This window comes from Lepidothrix coronata, unplaced genomic scaffold (genome assembly GCF_001604755.1).
Source record: "Lepidothrix coronata isolate B3197 unplaced genomic scaffold, Lepidothrix_coronata-1.0 Scaffold109, whole genome shotgun sequence".
NCBI classification, from domain to species: domain Eukaryota; kingdom Metazoa; phylum Chordata; class Aves; order Passeriformes; family Pipridae; genus Lepidothrix; species Lepidothrix coronata.
The window spans coordinates 1,262,285-1,286,912 of NW_016690289.1; the positions used below are offsets into that span (position 1 = coordinate 1,262,285).

General features: G+C 36.4%; 1 protein-coding gene across 6 annotated transcripts in view; it reads left to right on the forward strand.

Moving 5' to 3' along the window:
* Positions 1–24,628, forward strand: part of CTNND2 (catenin delta 2) — a 514,557-nt gene that overhangs the window by 372,196 nt on the left and 117,733 nt on the right. For all 6 annotated transcript variants that reach the window (XM_017824127.1, XM_017824125.1, XM_017824130.1 and 3 more), the window contains 2 exons: positions 370–583; positions 16,270–16,453. In XM_017824127.1, the coding sequence (XP_017679616.1) occupies positions 370–583; positions 16,270–16,453 (398 nt within the window). The remainder of the gene's footprint in view (positions 1–369; positions 584–16,269; positions 16,454–24,628) is intronic.

The following is a 24,628-nucleotide window of genomic DNA, read 5'->3' on the forward strand; positions in this document are numbered from 1 at the left end:
AGTCTTGTGGTTTTTCCTCTAGCTTGTGAAGTGTTACACTCTTGAAGGAAATGATGCTTCTCCTGCGCAGGAGAAACCCTTGCCAAGGCAAACCTTGATGAACCATGAGCAACCTTCATGAGGCAACACTCTTGGCTGACTTTGACTGCTTTTACAGAGGTTCAAGTTTATCAGTTTGTACAGTTATGTTGCTACTGGAAAAATAATACAAAGAATCAAAGTAGTGTAATGTAGCAGCTTTGCAGTGCTACCAGTACACCTTTGCTGGCCCACAGCCTGCATAAACCACAGCTTAATTTCATTTGATAGCTTTTATTAATATCAATATTCATTCCCTAACTTTATGATTATCATTTTGGCCTGTTTCAGATAAGAAGACAAGGTGGAATACAGTTACTGGTGGACCTATTGGACCATCGGATGACAGAAGTCCACCGTAGTGCCTGTGGAGCTTTGAGAAACTTGGTATATGGGAAGGCAAATGATGACAACAAAATTGCTCTGAAAAACTGTGGTGGTATCCCAGCATTAGTACGGTTACTCCGCAAGACTACAGATTTGGAAATCAGAGAACTGGTCACAGGTTTGAATCTTTCAATATTTTTGTTCAAACTGTATATCAGTCTTGCAAGCATAGTTCTGTGCTGCATGCCACTTACTCCATCAGTAAGTATTTTGTTACAGTATTATTTCTCATAACAAAAAACTTTCAAGCCCTTTGGATATATGTAATATATGAATAGCTTTCAGTATCATGCAGTTTATAGACGTAGGCATGGCTTAAGCGTATGATTGCTGGTTCACTTCGTTCTTGGTTAGCCATGAATGCTCTTGCAAGAGATGTGCTCCATGCATAGATATGTTGTGGTGGGAATCGTCTCCCTCCTGTCTGGTGTAGGGCTGCCCATGCAGAAGTTATATTTTACTGAATTTACTTTGAAGCTGTTACTCATTCCTTTTATATCCTATATAGTGAGAAGGAGAATTTGTTGGGAGGGTTTCTACCTTTCTTGAGGTTCTGATAGGAAAACGGAATACTGTGCTGTAGAGGACAACAACATCATTATCTTAAGCTTTTGTTTCTGAAATTTGATACCATGCTATGTGATGTGCTATACACAGAGCATGCAGGTAGTGAGAGTTGATTTTTTTTTTTGATAGAATAGAATCTTGTCTTTTTAAGATTGTTTGGACTTTGTCCCTTATGAAATTCAAGGGGAGGGGAGTGGAGGTGGTGTTCAGAAATACGGTAATGCTGTCAAACAGGGCTGATCTGAAATGTTTGGAGGTGTTTTTTCCCCTTGCCCCTAAGTTATCCTATTTAATATGCACAACAGAAACTAGATGGTGGGTTTTTTTTATTTTTCACTTTGTGACTTAATTCTATTTGATTGTTAATATCAGTGTGGTGATTAACTTAAGGCTACAAATAAAAATATTTTCGTCATCCTATTTTCAATGCCGTATTTTCATTATGATTTTCCTACTAAAATATGTAAGAAAATTTCTTATTTCTGTCACAGAATCACCAGAGTACATGTTAGCTATGCTTCTGCAGAAATTACTTACCTTTTGTTTCAGGCCTCATTTAGGATACAATTGATAGGATTATCATCCTTTGGTTGACTCCAGGTTCCTTTCTTGAGGGTGTCTGAATAAACTGCATGGTGTTTATTAAATGTAGATTTTTATATTTAATTTTGTGTCTTAGTTGCAACACTTATCACCTCCTACTTGTTAGTCAGGATTAATGGGGCAGAGATATGGGGTTACATGAGCTGAGATAATGCCTCCTGTAGAGTGACAGAATTACTGACAGATCTAATAAAGTGTAACCACTACTTTAGATTCAACATACTTTTTTGTCCCTTGGTTATGTTGTTGGTGTCCTGGCTCCAGCGAACATTTTTCCTATTTTTTCTGAGTAGTGAGAGGCAAACTGCTAATAAACATCAGCAGTACACCTGACCAGTCACAGTGACACTCCCCATACCATCTGTAAATGGAACACATAATGTCATTAGGTCAGTTTAAGAAAATACACGGGGCTATGGTTTACGTTGATTCCATTGCACAGCATGTTGTTAAATTTTCCTAAATTCCCACAGAAAGAAAGGATGTGTGGGCTAGAATGCCCTCAAAGTTATTGCCAAGAGGAGTAGGTCCTGACCTTCAATGGTAGGCAGTAACCTGCCTTTGTACAGCTCCCAGGGATGGTGAGCATCAGGAGTGTTGGACATGTATGAAAGGGGAAAAAAGCGACATGGTGACCCTGAGGAATGGAATCAAAGCCAGTGGTATTTCAAGATTTTATTCCTGGTTTTGTATTGGGTTTTTTGTTTGTTTTTAATAGCCAGTACATCCCAGAAGGCCACTGCTTGCCCTGGCCCTGTTTTGTGCCTTTCAGAATGTAAATAACTAGTCCTTGCTTTCAAAATGCAAACCTGGTTGTGGTAGTGTTCTGCAAAGTGTCCTTTCAAAGTAAGGCTCATAGTTGCAGCTCTCATCTTGCATCTCTTAGGAAACAGGCTGAAGTCACACATCTGAATCAGTTCTCCTTTGCTTTTTCTTGTAAAATCTTGTGGTATGACAGCTACCCCAGCTCAATTCCTTCCTTCTGTCCTTTCTGGGGAAGGAAGGGTAGCTCCTGCAGCAGATTCCTCAGTAATGAAAAGATTTGCTTTGATGGCAGGCACAAGAAAAAATAAAAGAAGTTCTTCATGCTTTCCATCAGCCTTCCTGAGCTGAGGTGGCAGGAAAGTGATTATTTCAGTAGGGTCACTATAGCCTGAAGGAGGTACAGAGAAAGTAATAGCAAATGTCTGTTTGGGGAGTAAACATAATACCTTGAGCCTTTCTATCGCATGTTCATTGTGCATCCTGTCTATATAAAAGCTGCACTTGTTTGTTACTTTTAGAGAGGACACAAAGTTCCTGCCTTAGGAATTCATACAGACTCTGACATTGCTGCCCCTAAATACTCCTCCAGCATTTGTCCTCAGAGCACTTCTCTTAGGTGGGGAAGTGTCGTTATCTTGGTTTTACAGATGGGGAGCTGGGCCTATCAGGTGTAAATGACCTGTCCAGAAATGTGGCAAGATGAAGGTGTGAATCACTCTGAATAGGCACTCAGCTGCAAGGGAAGAAATATGAGCAGGAGAGGTTTTTTTAGCAGCTCAATTTGTCTGGTAGCAGTGAAGCATTCATTGCCTGCCCCAAGTACCGTACAGCACTCACCCAACAGAGCGAAAGTTCTGATATTAGTTTCTTCCTCAAACATGCTCATTTTCTTCCTTTTTGTTGCTTCTCTCTAAGGAGATTATAACTTAAATTTCCAGCAATCTCAAGACTGGCTTTGGAAGGATATTTAAACCTGCAGACCAGCTTTCTATCCTAGTAGCTCCTTGATTGTCAGAGTTGCCTTCAGCACCATTTGTGGCTTTTCCTCTTTTCCAGATACTTCTTTCTGGCATAATCTCTCCAAAACAGAGTTTTTCACTTTGTCCTTTATCTTGTCTTTCTCCTCTTCAGTAGCAGAGGTCTTGGGCTAATACTTGAAAACCTTACCATGCTCCAATTTTTGGATGCACAAATTTAACCTTATAGCAAAGTATTAGAGCTTCAAGGCTCTCTCATGTCAAGCAAATGATTTCAGTGCAGGCTCCCACGTAGAAGCAATGAGGGAACTGTGCTGCCTGGCTGTTATGAAGTTAAATGGTGTTAATGCCCAGGAACTGCTTCCTAAGATATGGAAAGATTCTTACAGAAACACTTCCACAGTCACAGGTTTTTACTAGAAGAATGTGGATAAACTGAGGTATACAAATGGATGTATACATTTATGTGAAAGTGAACTACTCTGATAGAAATAGAGATGCCAGCATGGCTAAAGCCTCTGGTAATTTCCAGAGACTCAAGGAGAACCAGAATTACAATATCTTGTTGCCTGTAGATCTGTAAATGAAAATAAATAGGTGTAAGCTGGACATGCCGTACTTAACTTAGCCATCTCTCTGTAGCTCCTGTTAATAGGAAAAAATAAAAGCCTTCTATTTTAAAATAATTAAATGTTAACACTTTTCTAATAAATATAAATAGACAAGAACACAGTACAAAATTAGCACAGATCCTGCAGATGGTAGAAAGAAATGTTTTCACTTGGCAATAATGAAAATGAGTAACTGATTTCTGATTCTCTCGCCTTTCCCGAGTTAATTATGAACGCTTCCACAAAATTCTATTTTAGCATTCTTTCTATTTGCTTTGCTGTCAGGGGGAAAAAAATTACATGAGAAATGTGACGTGTTAGCAAGGATAACACAAGAATCCCATGAATGCCTTGTGGAGAAGGTGAAGTCAAGCAGCTGTTGCTAGATCCTTTCCAACCCAGAGCATTCTATGATTCTGTGATTTAACTAGTCCTTGCTCCCTGTTCCATCAGCTCCATTGAATAACTGGATATCTGTCTCAGATAAAGTTATTTAAACTGCTATGCTTCTCGTTCTTGACAAACAAAATCCATCACAACTAGAAAAACAATTTCTCCCTATGAACAATAAGCTAGCTGAATAGAAAAAAACCTCCATTTAAAGAGGGCCCTTATGACTGTTTCACCTATTTTCAAACTGTACGTACCATTTTTGATTGAAAGGTAAAATTGGATAATCCACTTTTAGAAAGCACATAATGATAAAGAGCTATAGCTATAAATAATGTCAGGAGAAATTGTTTTTTCCTGTGCTAGCAGCCAGCCTCCTGCTTATTTTGGTTGACAGTAAAGTGTCAGAGATTTAACTATTGTCTACTGAAAATGTATAAATTATAAAAATTATCACATTTACAAAAAAATGGAAAAAAGCATAAACTATCTAACACTAAGCATATATACTATATGCAGATAGGTAGATATTGACTCTGTGTATTTAATTCACATTTTTCTTCACTGAAACAAAAAGCATATATTCCATACCTGCAAAATATTATATTTTGTATAAAATATTTCTCTCAAGGAAGCACTAGTTGTCCAGATAGCTTTGACCCACAGTCAGGTTGGACAGGAAAAAAATTTCATTTACTTCTCAAATTTTGGGTTCCAGTATTCATTAGTGTTGTCTTTAATTCCAGCTGTGGCCAGTCTGTGTTTTGGCTTCGTTGGTCCTCTGTTGTCACCTCATGTTATGCAACATTATTATGTAGTCATTTTACAATTCTGTTTCGGTTTTAGTAGTTGCCATATGTTTATCATGAGAGATTTATAACCTTATTGATAGTCTCTCAGTGTTACCATAAGCAATTACATGTTATCCACCTTATATCTATCTGGTTTGAGTTAACCTCTGCAGGTGAAACCTCGTTTTTGATTGCATACTGCTTATCAGTATGTGCATAAAGTATTGGCAGATTAGTCAAGACACTCCAGAAGGGTCCCTTTGAGCCTAGTATGTGTCTTTGCTAATCTGTGTAGTTGCAACTTAGTGAGCCTGCAGTGATATGTAAAGCACGTTTAAGGGAGTATTCTATTTAAATGGACCTTTTGGTTTCCTTCAGTGGAAGATTTAATTTGATTTCATTTTCTTAAGTAATTCTGGCCAGTTCTTTAGAATTTTTAACTTCCTAGTACAAGAGCAATTCTCCTGTTGGGGGTTCCCAAAATCAAAATTACGGGCCTGCAGTTGTTTCCTATTTGTGATGTTATTTTCTAATTGACTTCATAAGGTATTAGACTTGTGACTTTCTGTACAGTAAATCATATATTATAGCAAAGGGTTGACTATTTAGTACTTGGGATCTTGAAGCAGTTTATCAATTTAATAATTTTCTGCAAAAGTGCCCTTGACATTAGCTTAGTTACTGGAGTGTGTAAACACAGATGCGAAATTTTATTGTGATATAAACATTCATTTAGAGGTGGCACTTATTTGTAACCCTATTGCTCTCTGGAAATTTGATTTGAAAATGAGTAAAGGCTGTTTTATCCCACTCAGAGGTGACTTTCCCACAAACTTAAGTGAAGAAGAATCAAACTCTTCCATGAGCTGCATTCTTACAGTACTTTACCTTGATGTACCTTTTCTTTGCAGGTTTATATTAGATGTTCCAGTATTGATCCTATTAAATATCCCGTTCCTTAATTGTATTCAGATTTTGTAATGGAGCAATGCAAGTATAAGGCCACTTGGCCAGTGAAAGGCCTAATTAATTAACAGCTTTTGATATGTAATATAAAAAGATAGGAAGGAAAATAAACGTATAAAGAGGTTGCTTTTGGAACCAAAGAAAGGATTTCAGTATTAACTGAAAATTAGATTATAAAGTTCTGTGGTTTAGGTTCAGATACATATCCTGGCTATCACAAACTTTTCAAAGAGACAACATGAAAATCCATATATGTGTTTAAATTGTCATGATGGCGTGACCGTGGTAAGACTGCTGCTACAAGGTTGATGTGACTTTGGTTCAATATATGCTTACCTAAAAGAGTAAGACTGCCCAATATCATTTGGGGCTCATAACTCTGTGTAGTTAAAGAAAATGGAGATGGGATAAATGCAGAAAGTATACAAACTGCCTTTTAAGATGCAGCTCTGTGAATTTGATTCTCCTCTGCCTCCAATATCTGATCACTATGTCCTGTCAAGTCAAGGAAATTAGAAAGGTTAAGCATGGAGATAGATAACTGCTAGCACTGCTTTCAGAAGTGTTTGGTTTGATTTTGGCAAGAAAATATGTTCATTCATATCTTGCTTAGAGTCTCCTCTGCACATAAGCAAATTCTGTAATAACTTATAAACAAGTGTTTTGAGGAACTTTCCAAACACAGAGGCAGGTGACTTACAGAGTTAAAGCTTAATTATTTTTTAAATAACAGATGTAGGATGAGATTCACATATTTCAAATCTGCTTGCTTAGGCACTAATGTTTGCTTGTGTGTTTTAAATGCTTTTCATTCAAAGTGTAGATTTGAAGGGTATTAACTCTAATAAATATTTCCTACTCTGTCTCTAAATTTATGTAATTGCAAGTACAATATCCTACCACAGTCAATTTTAAAACTTGATTAAATCTTTTCACGTAATTTACTTCTAATTAGGTGTTTTAAATAAAAGTTATTTTTAACGTTAACAACATTATTTGTGTGCTTAAAATCCCTGTCTTTTTACTCTGAATTGAAACCAGTGGCTCAATGAGGAATTACATATTACAGTTTCTCCAGTATTTCTTTCTTCAAGCACAAAAGCCTTCTCATTTTCCCAAGGTTTCATAATAGTTTGACTCCCTCCCTTTGCTTGCGATACTTTTAAGCAAGGTATTTTTCAACCTCTGCCCTGAATTTTGTGAACCAATGAGAATTTCATATAAACTCCATCAAATCCCCTACAAGTATCAGGTTGCTGTAAAAACAAAGCATTTAATCTCACAGCCGAAACTTTTCATAGGCTAGTTTATGGTTACTTGCTGTCACATTTAAAGTCTTGTTATGGGGAAAAAAGGAAACCAAGGATTTGCTGAACTCAGAAAAACTACTTGTTACTTCTGCCTTTATAAAATTAGACTTATGCTGCACCATTATCAAAGCTAAGTAAAAGCAAAACAAATGAAGTTACCCTGGTCTGCAGAAGCAGCTGCTCAGTTTAAATCAAGCTGAAAGTCCAAGTACCCCAACACAACTTCAAGCAACTGAACTTTACCAAGGCAGTACAAACCCTCTGGCCTGTTACTGGCAATGGCAGTGACAGGTTAGTGGGCTGCATGGTTGCTCTGTTTCTCCACTCCAGTCATCAGTTACTTTAAGGTTTTACAGAGAGTCTCTAAAGATTGCTATTGCATCTTCATAATTTTCAGAAAGAACTTAAAATACCTGTTTGTGCTTCTCCAGACTAATAAGCTGACATTTCATTTTCAGTGGATGTGCTATAACAAGGCACAGCCATATGAAGAGGAATGCTGTTGTACTTTACATTATGATTCTATAGTGTGGCAGTTTAAATTTTAGATTTTAACATCACCTACAGAAAATATTGCCACCGTTTCTAGAAATGTGGAAGTGATTTCCAAAGTCAGGGCAGGAATTAATTGATATTTTTTGAAGTCTTCACGTGAACCCAGTGGGGAACCACTTACAGAGACATCCAATCTTTGTAATCATTTTCCTTGTAAAACAGGAAGGTAAAAGGCTGTACAGTTTACACGAGTATGTTGTTAGGAAACTAATTTCCAACTTATAGGCTATGATATCTTCAAGAAATTCCAGAGTAATTCAAAACACATCCTATTTATAGTTCATATGTAACAACAAATCTAAAAGTAATTTAATAAATTGTGTAACTTTGCTTCAGAAATGATGCTGTCTTATCAAATAACACTTAGGCAAACAATATTGACAGTTCAACTGGATCATTTTACACCAAATCTATTACAATTTACTGTCTAATTATAAGACAATCTCTACCCCGTTTCTCAATATGTTGTCACTATTTTGGCTCTGAAAATGAGAAAACCCACTGACAGAATCTTTTGTCTCATGGAAGGTCTTTCTCAACTTTTTCTGAATTATCAGGTTAACTACTTCACCTCCTGCTGCTCCCAGTTAAATAAGGAGAGGTTTTAAAATAGAAGCATTCTCAAATCTTCTGCCCTGCTTTCTTAGCAACAGGCTGGGGCACCAATTTATCATTTAAGGTGTTACATCCAAAGAATTTTTATAGATAAAAGGGAACATACTGTTAAACAGCAATACAACACCTTCCTGAGTTTCACAGTACCCGTTTCCCAGAGGTAAATGGGAGAGAGACAGAACAAGTCACTAGGGTGCCAAGGTCTCGGCTGGGAAAAGTGGTAAGGCCCTGCCAGGGGAGTCCCTCTCCTCTCTCTCATGAATCTGCTTGTGGATGGTTTCATCAGTTTTCCCATCACAGCTGCTTCCTTCTCCCTGTTTCACAGGCAAGTTCCTGTTCATTGTCCTGCATTTACCACCCTCAGTCCCAGCACAAGGGTGGTCCCTTTTTGCTCTCCTTTTTTTCTCTAAATGGGAATTAACTGTTTTTCCCTTGTACAATCACTGAGATGCATCTTCCATGGAAAATTCATTCAAGTTGTCTTGATTCATGTGGCAGTGAAACTGAGAATAATTTGCATGTTAATATGCTACATAAATGATTTTCCTTTTTTTTTTTTTTTCTTTGGTCAAATCTTAAGTTTAAGAGGAAATATCAAACAAGGTTATCTGGAGTGATAAATAGAGGACATTTGTTGCAGCATATGGCTTGACATACCAGCCACGTTGAACTTTTTCAACAAGTCATAATCCTTTGGAAAAATTTTGATGCCCTTGCCTGAATGATGGAGTATTAAAATGCTTGCAGTTTAAAACCACTTTGTAGTTTGATATGTTTGCAACACAAAATACTCAAATTATATTTTGAATATAATTTATATATTCTAAATATATAAAGTATATAATATAGTTTTTGTTTCAAAACAGGTCAGAATGTTTCACTTTTTTGTTTGCAAAATGAAAGTTTGAAGATATGGTGAAACATGTTCATTCTATGATCAAATTACTTTTTTCACTGTGAACACTGTTTCTTAAAAAATTTATTTATTATTTTTAGGCTCAAAGGCCAACCTCCCTTTTTCTGTCCCAAATAATCCTATTTTCAATGCTGTCTTTTTCCTAGGTAACAATTTGGCTAATAAATAAGTGTTTCTTTTGTTTGTTTGTTTTCTTTTTTTAGCAACTATACACTGAGTCTTTCATTTTGCACATAGATGCAACTTTATAGATAGGACCAACTTTCTAATTGATTCTTATCAAAAAGGAGTTTTGTATTTAGAGATGTAATTTAATGTTCAGCTTTAAGTATAAAATTTTTATTTTCTGTATTAGGATGTGTTATCAAACATATATTTTGATTTTGGGTGCTAGAAAAAAATCATTCAGTAAAATATGTGTGTAAGCACTGAAAAAAAAAGTCTTTCCATTCATATATCCATCCTTGTTTGATTTCTTTGTTTTCTAATAAAGTATTTAATTTGGAATGGTGTTGCTGTTAGTCATGTATTAGGATAACATTTTGTTTGCAAGCAGTTGATTTATATTTTCCTGCGTTTCTCTCACTTAGAATAAATTACTTTTGGTGTGGCTTCTGTGTTTTATAGGACCTATTTAATTTCATCAGCTAGAATGCAAGTTAGGCAGGAACCACTGATCTTTCCACAGTAACTTAAATCAAGTCTTGTAGTAATTCCTCTACTGTTTACCATGAAAGCTAATAGCTGGCTATTAGCTGTCTTGGCTGACAGTTCTTCCTTTTCACAGTTATGTGTTAATTTGAAGTGTACAGCAGAAAGAGAGGAGCAACCTTAGGTCAAAAATTCAGTCCCATGCAAGGAATACAGACTTTTAGTTAATGCAATAGCATTTGGACATAATTTGGTTTTAAGCAATATTAAAATTGGTCCCTCCTTTTTGTTTTAATAAAATCAGAGATGTAATTTTGGAATAAAAAGAGCAGTAATTGAGAAAGAAAGAGTTAGTTTTTCAGAGGAAATGTTTATATTCTTTATACTATATGTGGTGTATACTTCTATGTAGTCAAGATCAAGCCATGTTTGTAAATAAACAAAAAAGACCTGATCACAATAATCCTTCTCCTCTGTGGAAGCTTTTGCTTTATAAGGCTATGAATGTCTGCAAAGGAAAAAAAAGTCTTCTGACTGCGGTTTTCCTTAATGTTCTCTAAGCTTTTGTCTGCTTATGACTTTTACTGAAAGCTGGTCTTTCTCAATGTGGACTTTTCCTACATCAGCTTATATACAGATAGAAAACCACCTCTGCATGTAAATAAGTGAATTACGGGAAGGCATGTATAGATATTCACTCACCAGATAAAAAAATATTTCAAGAAAATTGGTGAAAATTCCTTGTCTGTTATGCCAATTTTAAACTTATTTTCACAGTGTGCTTTTAAGGAGCTGCCTTATGAGCTTGTGAGTTGGTCAGGTGCCAGAATTCAAATCAGACACTTTTTGTTTCCTACAGAAAATCTGTTACCAAGCCAGTTCCTCACCTTGACGGCTGATCTGGTTGTGAAGTCTTATTGCACTTTATATTAAGAAATGTTTTAGTTGATATCCAACATCTCTATAGCAGAACCGCTGTAATATATCAGGAGCCCACATCTGCTGCCAGGGAGTGGATCCAGCTCTGCAGAGCAGCCCTGCAGTTACAGTGGGGGCTCCAAGTGCCAAAGCTGCCAGCAAATGAGAGCTTGGGGTAGAAAATGCTTTTCCTAAGGACTCCAGCAAAAGATCCCTTGTGCTTGGCTTCTGTGCAGAGTATTTAGCACTCAGATTTCAATCTTAATTGGCATGTTCATGAGGGAGACTCCCTGTAGTATCCCTTTGCCTTCAGCGTATAAACAAAAAAGCCTGCCAATGCTCTGTTCACTCTTCCTGTGATGCAACCTCCCAGCAGTTTCAAATGGTTTTCTGCATCAGTCCATGACCAAACTATTGAATTATGATGGAAAAGAAAAACTTGGATGTGTTGGAAGACTTTTGGATTTTTATTTTTACAAAGAATATTTAATAAGCAAAACCATAATATAAATTTAAGGTTGACTTAAACATCCCTTATTGAGAAGAATCAAAGTCTTATTTCTCCTAATAATATTCATTTACTTACAATTTCTTTATCATATCATTTATTTGGGCAAGTACATATTTTGCAACACAATATAATATATGTGTAGTGGCAGTGTAGCAGGGGTAATGCTTTTTGGAAAAGATGACTTGTCCAGTTTCTTGGCTTCCATTTATATTTGTAGTCTAAGTTGTTCTAAGAGGTTTGTTTATATATATAAAAGTCATAATTTGAGTTAGCATTAAATCATGCACTAAATAATTGGTTAGACTTCCCTGATTTTGCACGTGCTCCCTTAGTAGGATAATATTCTTTTACATACATATCATACATAGAAGTGTATGATCTCTGTTTTCTTAACTTTGAATGGAATAAGGGTGGCATGTAGTTTATCGGGTCTTCAGTTATATCTGACTATAGGTATACATATGTGAGTACCAGTTTGATTAAAACACTGGAAAAATGCATTGAAGTGTTTAATCAGGATGAGTTTGAGCTACAGCATGATTCAGAGATTATGGTGTTTTGGCTAAGACTGCTCCATTAATCCATTGATCCTTTAGGGTAAGTGATGTGGTATCTATTGTAATAGCTTAAATTAATTTATGTAAGAAGAAATGCTGTTTCTAAGCTGAAAGTATGGCTTTGTCTGCTAAACAGTAGTAACATCTCATCAGCCTGGACTGTGCTTTTAAAAGGGTTGGTCTTGTTTTCAGTCTTCTGGACTTTGTCTAAGAGAAAGTTAAATAAAAACTTTCCTGGTTCTCTGTTCTCTCAGTTCCCTCTAACAGTGGCAACAAACCTAAATTGCCTTAATAGATTTTAGAATCTATGTGTAGTTTTTTTAATGAACTACATCTGTGGAGTTATGTCTTTTTTAAAAAGTCAATTATAACCTTTCTTCAAAATTTATAAGCATTTTTTAAATTTGGTTGTTGTTATCTGTGAAAGGCCTTCTTAGAAAAGATGATTTACATTTAATATGATAAATAACCTCTTGACCATAGCAGATACATGTCCTCTGATAAGCTACTTCAGAAGATGTAACTTGTTGCAATAAGATCTCTATAGCAAGCATTCCTGTAAACTCCTCTAAAAGTCCTTCATCTGGTATCTGCCAGACTGGTAGTTGATACTCGGATACAAAATCTGTCTTCCAACTGGAACCAACTGAATACCTTCTGAATACCAGTTTCTCCTAAGTTTTAAGCTTAAAATGAGATTGCAAGATACTTTTTCATTGTATTTCAAGTTGTTATATGTAAGGGTGAAAAACTTCAATCTGTGACTAGAGGTATGTTCAGTCTGGTGTAGCTGGTTTTCTCTTTCTGCAAGGCATCCAGTACAACATAAAGGGATCTGCAAAGGGGACACAAAATGCCTACTCTAAATGCCTCACAGCTTTAAAAGCAAGAAGGAGAAAAGATACTATGAATGCAAGTGATTAAGTAAGAGATGTTCCACACTGGTTTGTTCTTTCTTTCATATGTCTTACAAGAGTCAGTCTGCAAATGCTAAACTGTTGAGTTGGACTAGTGAGTTGTTGGATTAACAGCTCTCTTCTCATATACAGCAGGGTGAGTCTCACCCTTTGTCAAGAGTCACTGGTGAGTCCAGTCCCTTCCCTTCCTGATGACATGCAGATTCTTTAGGAGGGAGTCAAGGCACCTCAGAGGCTGTTGCAGACTTGTTGTGCTCAGAAACCCATTTCAATCAGGGCTTTCAGAGTAAGGTGTCAAATGTCTCAGTAACCAGCTTCTTACTGTAGTCTTAAAGGGTATGTCACCTGCATGCTTGAAAAATATATTCATAGTCATGTGGTGAACAGGTAGTTCCATAATGTGAAGTGCCTTAGGTAAAAGATTTATTTTATTGTCACTCTCTCTTGCAATGTCAAGGCAATGGATCATCTTCTCAGACCCCACATAAATCTAGCTCCAGGTCATCCTCAGCCAAAACAATGGGAAGTGAATTGCCAGTGCCCTTTCATAACTGCAAATCCTTAATTAAAGAAGGTTACAATGAGGCATGTAGAACGCCAGCCTCAGCAAGTAACAGACTTACTGCTTCTGAGAATAAATTTTAACTTGTCAGAAGAAAACTGGTGGGTTTTTTCATTCATGTGGTTGGTAGTATTCAGTCTTAAAATTATATAAAATTCATTGTTCTAGGGAGGAAGAAGATTATCTCACACCTTAAAACTGTGAAGAGGAAAAACTTTGAAGATGGCACCAGGCTTACTGGGCAGTGCCATTTTGCTTGATTCTGCCTTGATTTCAAATCATTTTAGGGGAAAGTAGAATAGCTATTTTAGCCTGGTGATCCTATCAGCTCTTACTCTGAAGGTTTAATTTCCGGTTTGTGAAACCAGAGAGAAAGAGGGCTTAGAGAATATTTCTAGGCATCTCAACTATTCCTCAATATCAACTTACTATGATGTTTATGTGAGTTTGCTTTTAATTAGCAAGAACCTGAAGTGAATAGAAAATAGCGTAGACATATACATTTTAAGCATTTTACTAAATAAGTCTCTTGTGTTTGCTTCTTTTATATTCTTTTTTGCTTTTTGAGTTCATGACTAGTTCTTGAAACCCAAAATACTGATTTTTTACCATCAAAGCCCTCTGCTGCTTCACTTTCAAAATAGGACTTCTTCACATATTGTTTTACATAAGAACTAAGTTAAACCCAAAAAAGGGGAAAGATTTGCATTCTGATTCTCTGCTTTTATACCATGCATATAATTTACATCTGTCTAGATAAATGTAAAAAAAAAAAAGGCAACCACATTGTTGTTTTTACTAATTAAAACCAGCAAAAAGCTACGTATTTCAAGAATAGTAGATGTGCCAATAAAGCTTGCCAAGAACAGGTCATGAAAAGTGAGTATAAATATGTTTATGAAGGTCCTTTAAATATGGAATTCCTTTTCATAAAGACATTCAGAACAAAATTTAAACGACAGATCTTTTCTTTAAAAAATAGCATTTCTTAAATGAAATTAAGAACAGTATTCTTATTTCTGCTTTTTTTTTTTGGTCTGTAGGTAAAGTCTCTCTGCCTCATGCAGATTATTTTAATGTGTTTTTTTATTAGTATGCTGATCAAAATTTTTCCATTAAAGTGTGTAATCATCTTTGCAGACAGTTCCATATAAAAAAATTTAAACATAAAATTGTATAACTGCAGTTAATTTTTAAAGGGAAACCCAAAAATGTAGGTTGATTCCTGTTAATTACACTGCTCTGTCAAACCACAGAATGCTAAAGAAAGCCTTGAGCAAGAGGTGTTCTTGCTGCCTATATTTATAAATGTCTTCTTAAGGTCTTCCTTCAGCATTTTCTACTCCCTACCACTGACTTAGACATTTTTGTAGCCTTCATACTTGTAACCACCTATATACAATGATGATGATAATAATTTTTCTCTTTTGGTTGAAGACTTGATGGACATAAAGTCAAAACTCATTTTTGCCACTGAGGCCAGGTATGGGGCCAAGCTACTGTCCTTTTGGAAGGAGACTAGGGAGGAGTAGGTTTGGATTCTAGAGAAGAGGGGGAGGTTGGCAAGGGGAAGGTGATGAAGAGTCAGGCTTGCTCTTCCAGCTGCTCCTGGGAGGATGCTGCCTTAAAATAAAGACCACTCATTCTTCGTAACCACATATTGCCCTCCAGCTTCCCCAAGAACTAGTAGCTGCCCAGCAGCAGCAGGCTCTTGACACAGCACAAAAATCAAATGTGCTTTCCCACCAAGTACACAAATATATACAAGGGAATGGAAAGCAGGATGTCTTTTGCTCCCAACAATTTCTTGCCTGCTTTCTGTGTCACACATCAGCAGTGACCTTGATCTTTGCAGCCGTGCTCAGAAAGCTTTGGCTCTTGATTTCTCTTCCTTTTCTTTGGCACATTATGAATTGAAGGAGAAGGGGGTTTGATTTTTTTTTTGAACTTCAGTAAATCTCCTTGTGCATTGCACCATTAAGCTTGTTTCTGTATAAAAACAATAATTGTCTGTACATTTGTATAGTAAAATATTTACAAAATGAAAAATTACTTGTTGAAGGTTTGGATATTACCACACTGCTGTATCAGGTTGTGAGGAAAGTCTTTTTGCTTATAGTACCAACTAGCCTAGACAGTTACTTGCATTACATTGAAGATCACAGGGTGATTTTGTTCTCTCAATGTGTATCTATGAACAGTGAAAGTTTTAGTTTAAATCAGAACCTGTTTTCTGCTATTTGTTTTTATTAATTTTACTTACAAAGAAGATATCTGAAGAAGCCCTAAAAAGTTCCTTGTAATACTCCTTCATTTCATGTGTGCTTTACAACCTGTGTAGGCCTAGATCATAACCAGCTGCTCAGTTTTTAGGCTTAGCTCTGAGAAATTTCCAGGGTTGCTGTGACTACATGTTGTGTATTCAAAGCTGTATTCCCACTGCAAAAATGTGCAGGTATCAGTCAGCCCTATTTACATGTAGTCTGGTTTATTCTTGACAGAAACAGCTTAATTAAGCACACCAATGCTGTGAAATATATTGTTTTGGTTTGGGTTTTTAAAACAAAAACTATTTAAAATTTTTTTTAAATGCTAATTATTAGTACTTTTATTTCTTTGTAGGAGTTCTCTGGAATCTATCCTCCTGTGATGCACTGAAAATGCCAATCATCCAGGATGCCCTCGCAGTGTTGACCAATGCAGTGATCATCCCTCACTCTGGATGGGAAAACTCTCCGCTCCAGGATGATCATAAAATACAACTCCATTCATCCCAGGTGCTGCGCAATGCCACAGGGTGCCTAAGGTGAGTACTGCAAAACATCTGCTTTACCTTGCTTTGGTTTGAATTGATATTTCTTATTCTTAGGCATCTGTAAAGTCAATGATTGGTGTGTATGTCGGCAAAGTTGATGACTTTCAGTGATGTAAACTTAAAGTCAGAAATAAATTAAAAAAGAAGATGCAGGACATTCAAAAACAATCTCTAGAAAGGCTGCTGGGGGTTTTCTGTTTTTCTTTTCGTAGCTGCTTTCATCCAAGCTTGTATATTACATATGTTTTCTTCCTTGTAGATTTGCCCTGTTTCCCCAATTGCTTAAGTGAAGTCAATATGTTCTCGCTATTATGCCCAATTTAATCAGCACAAAAAGTAATGAAGATGCTACCAAAAGTAAGGTCATAAAGTTCCAGATGCCATTGCTGGAGTTATGATAAATATACAAAGTAGATTTTTTTCTACTCTGTGAAGATGAGAAATTAATTTCAATACGAGACCAACCAATTTAACATTGTACAACTAGAAGACTTAAATAGATCCTTAACAAGTATGATAATTATTTATGTTTATAATTGTATGCCAAACTTGTATATGCAATGCCAACATGCACCTGTATAAATATGTGCAATTTGATCTGTCCATTCCTAAAAGTCCTGTAGATGTGAGAATAAAAATATGATGAGTAAGAAGAGTTTCAGTTCTGACAAAATCTTACTAAAAGATTGAGTCATAGCACTTTCTGAATTCCAATGCATATCATTTTCTAGAAATATTTTAGGATATTAAGCAAGTTCTTTCAAGCATTGATTTTTTTTCTCCAGGTATATTGGAGAAAATAATCTGTAATCCATCTCAGAGACACATAAATTGATTAGTTAATATTTTTACATGCATCACAGGAAATAACACAGTGAATAGTCTGTATCAGTAATACAATCTGTTGTAAGCTGCAGCCAAAGCATACATCATCCATTGAAGAGTTAAATAAAAAAAAAATAAATTGATAGGAGGCAAAGTGAAATAGCAGTATTTTTTACATATCTGTAGCAAGCACCTTTTTGTCTTTGTGGCCTTTCATCAAACAAAATTTCTCCGTTTCCAAAGTAGTATTTGAAAAGTTTAAGGGAAAAAGTATTAAATATTATTTATATGTAATCAGAAGAGAATGAAAGATAGAAGGTAATAACTTATATACTGCAAATATACTTGTATTGGACAATGCAAATGTGATTATGTGAGTACCAGCTATCTTGAGGTATATGACTGAAGCCAGGTATTAGTATCTGAGGTGTGTTGACTTTGAAATGAGTATTGCATTCAAGTCACTAGAAAAAAAAGTTGTTCAAATCACTGTGACAGAAGTTATTACACAAAGACCTGTACCACATTATACGTCTCACATTTCCAGTGTATCTCAGTTAAAAAACTGCCTCTGAAAAGAAGCATCTGTTATAAATTTGGGGCTTCACAGTACCCCTTCTCTGACCGAGCATGTCTGGTGTTGATCTCCCCACACCGTAAGCTCCATCTTCCTGTTATTTTTCCCAAGTGCTTCTCAGGGACTGATGCTCATCCCTGATCTTACAAATCTCAGTTCTTCTTACCTCATAGTTGATGGATTCATTTGCACACTGGTCTTGAAATCTTTCTTCTTTCTTTTTTTTTTTTTCTTGTGAGTGTATGTGCACGCCCATTTGCAAACTGATGTGAGCTTACTGTAGCCTGCATTCTGGGTCAGCCTGAGGACTTGGGGCCACATCAGAAGGGTACGTTGCCTAATCTAATACACACTGCTTTGCAGCAAGGCTTACTACCAAGTGCTTGATGGTATGCTGTCATAGCAGAATGGCTTCTGGTCAGCTCCTGCGAAATAAGCTCATATCTGCCTGCAAAAGACTGTGCATATTATAACTCTTGAGTCTTTCCCAGGTAGCTGTAGCAGCAGCTCAAATGCTGTCCTGAGCGGGTTGGTCTTCCTTCTAAAACCAGGCCCTTCAATCATAGTATGGCTTTTTAATATCTTTCTAATGTCAAACCCTCCCTATTTCCCAAAGGCACGTTTATGTCCTCCTAATGGCTTCAGATATTTATTTGGCCTCCATCCATCTTCTTAAGTTAGTTTCATCCCACTGAGTCTGTATGGATGCTCTTTGGCAGAGCCAGAACATTTGGAGAGGGTTGAAACTTACTGCTGCTTCACACCAGCGGGAACTTTCTTGTTTACCTTTCCCCAGTCACTGTTGAAGATAAGCAAAATGTCAAGTTTGAGTTTTTACAGGAAAGAAAAGTGGAAACTGACCTCTGAGATAGTAACTGGATTCTTATGTTGAATTCATGTAATGTAATGGGACTGTAAGCTGGTGGAAACAGTGAATGACAGAAAAAAGTATCATAAAGTTCTGTGGAGATGATTGGAGTCTTGCATGTTCTGTTCTGGTAGTACTTTAGCATACTTTAACTAGCATTCCTTAAATAGCCACCACCCTCAATAAATTGAACAGCTCTCACAGTTTCCACTTGGGACTAGTTACAAGTTTCACATTTCCATTTAAAGATCTTACTTGACAAGGGAAGTAAATCAAGAAGATGTAATGTGGTTGCTGGCTCAGATAGTGCTGTGTTTATCTGGTAAATGGGAAATTCATTGTCATCTTCCACAGAAGAATTTTTTCTAAGACTCTGGTTTTTTTGTCCTCTGTTGTTTTCTTTTTCTGCTTTTGCTAGAGCTCATTTTTGAGGGGACACAGTTAAAATTCAGTTGCATCAGGTTTATCAGTGACAGTATCAGAGGAAGAGTAGTGGTATTCAGCATGCTTGACAAATGCTTCTGAATATGTAATGTTAACAGACTTTAGAGACATCAGGTTGTACTACATAGGTTTAATGCCAGTAAATATGCCAGGAGATTTGGGTTTGGATTTTAATCAGTCTTCTGTGACTTTGATTGTCTGTGTATTCACTGCTGAAAAGTTTAAATAGTATCTGAGAGGTGCTGTAATATAATCTGTCCCATATACAATGCTAATAAGTAGTTTGCAATGATCGTTATACAGGAATAGAAATCTTTGTTTTGTGGTTTTTTCACTGCACACTATTATTCCTTCTGCTGATCTTCACCTTTCTCCATTTCTTGATGAGAATTTCTTATGCTTTTTTAATTAAAAAGTTGGTTATTAACTACAATTCTTAGTATTCCTGTCTGCTTATTCATTATCTTTCCTAACCAGTTATAGACTATAACTAATCTATAACTGCAGTCACCCAGTAATCCAAATGAAATCATTATGAGATCATACAAAAAACAGGAGCAACAACAGACTCTCTATTCCTTTTATTTTATCTGTTCCCTTAAGATGTTATTTAAAAACTGCACTTTGCATACTTTTCTGATTTGAAAAAGGAAAACAGTTTTAATACAATATTGTATGAATTAATTTTACATAGCTTGAATGCTTTGAAATTGTTTAGATAATTCAGAGATCTAAATACAGCATTATACCTATCATTTATAAATTTAAATATTCGTCTTTCATAAATTGCCAGACCTCAGTGTGATGTGTGCTTGGAGTAAGCACCCAATTTAGTTGCCTCCCCACTGTGATGCTAGTACCTTACCTCATTAAGCTCTGGTAAAGTTTGACTTCTTTTTTTTCCTTTTGAATTTCAGCTGTGGCTGCGTTATTTGTGCTCAGGAAATACCATATCTTTGGTTCATAGTTTCTGATTTACTTAAACTTATTAAGGATAGTCAGGTGAAAACTAAATTTTGAATCTCAGTTGTTTATGGGGGGGTTACAATCTCTAATCAGAAATTTAAAAATTGACAGGGGACACATTGCATAATGTTGTCTTAACCTGAAACTTCAAGCTCAGTTGTCATAAAGCTATAGATCCCTGTCCAGAGACTTAACTGAAAAAAGTCCCAAGCAAAAATATTTTCAAGAGTTTTTGTCGTGATGTACAATCTGGTGGAACCTTGTTTTTCTCTGAATTTAAGATCAATTTGAGTTAACAGAATATTATCTGAGGACTTTAAAGAATATTAAGACTTTACTGGTTTAAAATTCTAATCTGGGTTTAGATGCAAAAAACTATGTTAGCTGTGAAGCCTTAATATCAAATGTTTTTAACTGTTTTGTTTGTGAATGATCTATTTCACAAACATTTACAGCTAATGCATTTTTCTCACCATCCTATTTCTCCTCCAGTTCTCTTCTAAGCATCCAAAGTCTATCGATTCCTATTCTTAGGACCTTCTGTAATCTGTTGTGAATAGCACATTCTGCTGCATACTGACAAAATGAGACGTGGGAGCAGCTTAAAATAAATAGCACAGACTGTATTATTTATCATCTGTTTAGTTTCTAAAGAAACATACATGAAGACACGTATGTATATGTGAAACATGTTTCTGAAAAGAGTAAAATGATACATGTATGTATGTGCACATGTATATGCATGTTTATGTGTATATGCATTCAGATATAGAAGGGCTGATTATGGGAGCTGCAAAACCTTTCTGTCTTTACTGACTGTTGCAAGCTCTGAATATTTTCTGTTGAGTATAAATGGAGCTGGTTTTGTTCAGTAGGTCCAGGAGCTTTGGTGCTGATTTTATGATTCTCCTCCTATTAACAAAACAGTCACATTTTGTCCATCCCTGTGGATTCTGTGGTGGATATAGAAATGATGGACTTACCAACCCATCTTAGTACTTCCTGTGCTTTTCTAGAGCCCAGGACCTCTTCTCAGGCTGACCTTGCCATTTTGTTCAAAGCCCATGCTTTCTGTCAGAATCCAAAGTTAGGACAAAACTGAAATTAATTGTGTATTTCCACTGGCAACCTACTCAAGGGAGGGACATTTGCTAAAGGCAGTTCCAGTAAACTAGAGACATGGGAGAGAGAAAACTACCTAGAGAGATACTGGGACAGGTTTATCTACTTCCAAATCCAAACTTGAAATTTTTCCTCCTCTTAACCTCTTGAAATCCATTCTTATCCTACAGAAAGGAGTAATGACCACTGTTCTTGTCTTTTTAATACATTTTGAGCTATTAAAATTACAAAGCTGCTGTAATTAACATCCAAGAACAATCAGATCAGAAGATTTGATGGCAAGTATCTAGCTTCTTTATGTGAAGGTAATGTGGTGAAACACATTGTATTTTGCATAATCTACCAAGTGGCACACCATTAATAAATTAAACACCATTTGGCCATAACTACAATGTTGAATCAAGTTAGAGAGTTCCTAAGCTTCAGGGTTATACTGGCGATACTGGTATGTCCATTGTGGAAAAGCACACATGCTCCTGAGGGCTCTCCTCATCTTGGGAATTTCTATGGGACCTGGAGTTGAAAGTCAGTGCAGAGGAAGGCCTTGTCAAGAAACCAAAGAAAGGCTTAGCTTTAGTGTCTTGATTTTTGTGACATTCAATCCCTTTTCACTAAAACTTAAATTCTTACTAAAATTGTATCATTTTTGCACCTGGGTCCCAGCAATTACAAGCTGTGGAGAACACAGAGGGGCTAGTGTCAACTTTCCATTATTTTGAAGAAACCAAGAAGGGTCCCCGACATGTACTGTAGAAATAACTACCAGGTAATTTACAATTTAATGTAAATGAAGGTATCTTGATCACAATTTCTACATCTTGTCTTTCCAAGTTAAAGCTGAATGGCATGTTGCTTACTTTTAAATGTATTTGCGCAGAAGTTCTCTGTTACTTGTAGATGATGAATTTAAAAAAAAACTTTCTAGTAAGGTTGATAGTGCCTCCCATAGTATTTTATAGGAACACACTTCACAGGAGGCAAAATGAGCTGAACGGATGTTTCTTGTCTTTTAAAACAATATAGAAAGGAGTAAACTCTAAGTTGCATTTGCCTAATGGCAGGCATTTTAAGCAGTGAATCAAAGATTCACAGAATGTTTTGGGTTGTAAGGCACCCTAAAGATTATCTAGTTCCAACACTCCTGCAGGGACACTTTCCTTTGACCTTTGACCAAGTTGCTCAAAGCCCCACCCAACCTGGTCTTGAACGCTTCCAGGGATGGGGCATCCACTGCTTCCCTAGGCAACCTGTTCCAGTGCCTCACCATGCTCACAATAAAGAATTTCCTCCTAACATCTAGTCTAAATCTGCCCTTTCTTGTTTTCCCCCTTGTCCTATTGCTATCAGCCCATGTAAAAATCAATCTCCATATTTTTATAAACCCCTCTTTAATTGCTAAAAGGCTGCAATGAGGCCTCCCTGTAGCCTTTTCTTCTCCAGGCTGAACAGACACAGCTCTCGCAGCCTGTTCACATGGGAGAAATGCTCCAGTCCTCTGAATGAGTAGATGTCAATACAAGATCCTAGTTTTTAGAAGCTCTTGAGTATTTCTAGACCATCTGACTTACCAGGTCTGAAAATCATTTGTAGTTTTGATGATGTTGATAATGAGTTTGAATGTCGTATTGCAGGCCCCCCAATTCAAAAACTTTCAGACAGGCTGCTTTCACGGGCATGAACTATGCAAGATGTATTTCTAAAAAGGCCAGAGATTTCCACTAGCTCATGTAAATATTCACAGCCATATTCCTAGTCTTCCAGCCACAAACCAAAATGGTAAAAGTCACAGGGAATGAAAAGTCAGTCTGCTATGGAATGTGTATTTCACCTTTTCAAGAAGCTGAAAAGTCCAGTCCTGAAAAAAAGTCACAAACCAGTCTGAGTGGCCACAAAGATTACATCCCAGTTAAGCCTGAAGTTTCAAAGGCTAATTTCTGCAAGATATTAAAGAGATTGTTCCTTCTGGAATGCTACAGTTGTTCAGAAATATAGCTGAAATAAAAGTCTAGTGTTAAGACACAGGGGGAGAAAGATATTTTAGTATGAATAGATCATGTCCTCTGATTACTGCTGTAATATTTTTATTCAGAAAATACTCAAGGGAAAAGTACCAACAGAATTAAATGTGTAGCTGTGTCAGACACTTAAACACCCCACTTTTTCTTCACAGTGTAGTTACTCCTACTTTGCATATTCATGAACAAATTTATAAAGTTTATACAAGGTCATACTGTATTAATTATAGCTGTGGCATTCAGATAGCACTCTGAAGCTTAATACTTTTTCAACATTCCTGATAAAAGCATTATTTTAACATACCAAACTGATGCTACAAATTTCACATTGCTCTGAAAGTTCATTCTGGGCTCAAGCTGATTAAGATCTTAAATTTTGTTTCTAAAATAATGTTATGGAATGCTCCTTGTATTCTTTTTCTGGTCTGAAAAATAGTATAGCATGCCTCCAGACACTTTTCTCTTTCCTGTACTTAAAAAAATACAATAAGCTTTGGTGGCTACTTCATTTTATCTGAGATGCTGAGCTACTCTGCAAAAATCTGCCCTCAAATGCAGAACAAACTCCCAATGTATTGATTTTGCACGGAGATAGCCAAAAAGTGATCTGTCAACATCCATCTTCAAAGTACTATTTATTTGATCCCTGGGCAAACAAGGAAACTCACTCATGTGTCAGTGAGACTTCATGTTTGGATACAAATTGGAAATACTGGACCTATATGTCAGAGTGTGCTAACTTAGGACCTAGCTGAAATTTAGTTCCTGTTCTTCAATTAGCATCTGTTATTCTCGTAACATGAATGTACATGTGTTTTTTTAGGGAAAAAACCCCAACAACTCGACCTGGTGTCATACACACATTTATGAAAAGAATGAATGTACCTCAGTACCTTTTCTTGCATCTTATGATATTCTTAGGCTCAGCAACAATGACAAAATTACCAAGTGCCACCTCCTAGGCTGAATGGTCCTAGCCTTCGATGTGGGGTGTGTTAAATATCTCAAGTACATTTTGAATGACTGATTATTTTTCCAGCTTTTGGTAATTTTAATTCTTCTCAGGTTGCATGCCTGCTGGTTAACTAGTGCCTAATGTGAAAATTAAATGTCCACTCATATTTGCATGGTTAGGTAGTGTTAATTTACATTTCCTTCTGTCAGAGGTTTAAGCTGTGTGGAATGCTCGGAAGAAAGTGAAATTGAATTGTGAAAAGGCTTAGACTTTGTGGGGTTTATTTAATTTCAGAACAGTTTTCATTTGTGCGGTAACAAGTGTTACCGTGGCAGACACTGTAATAAAGTATGATCTGAGTCTTGGTGTGCTGTTGACTAGATTTGAGCTGACT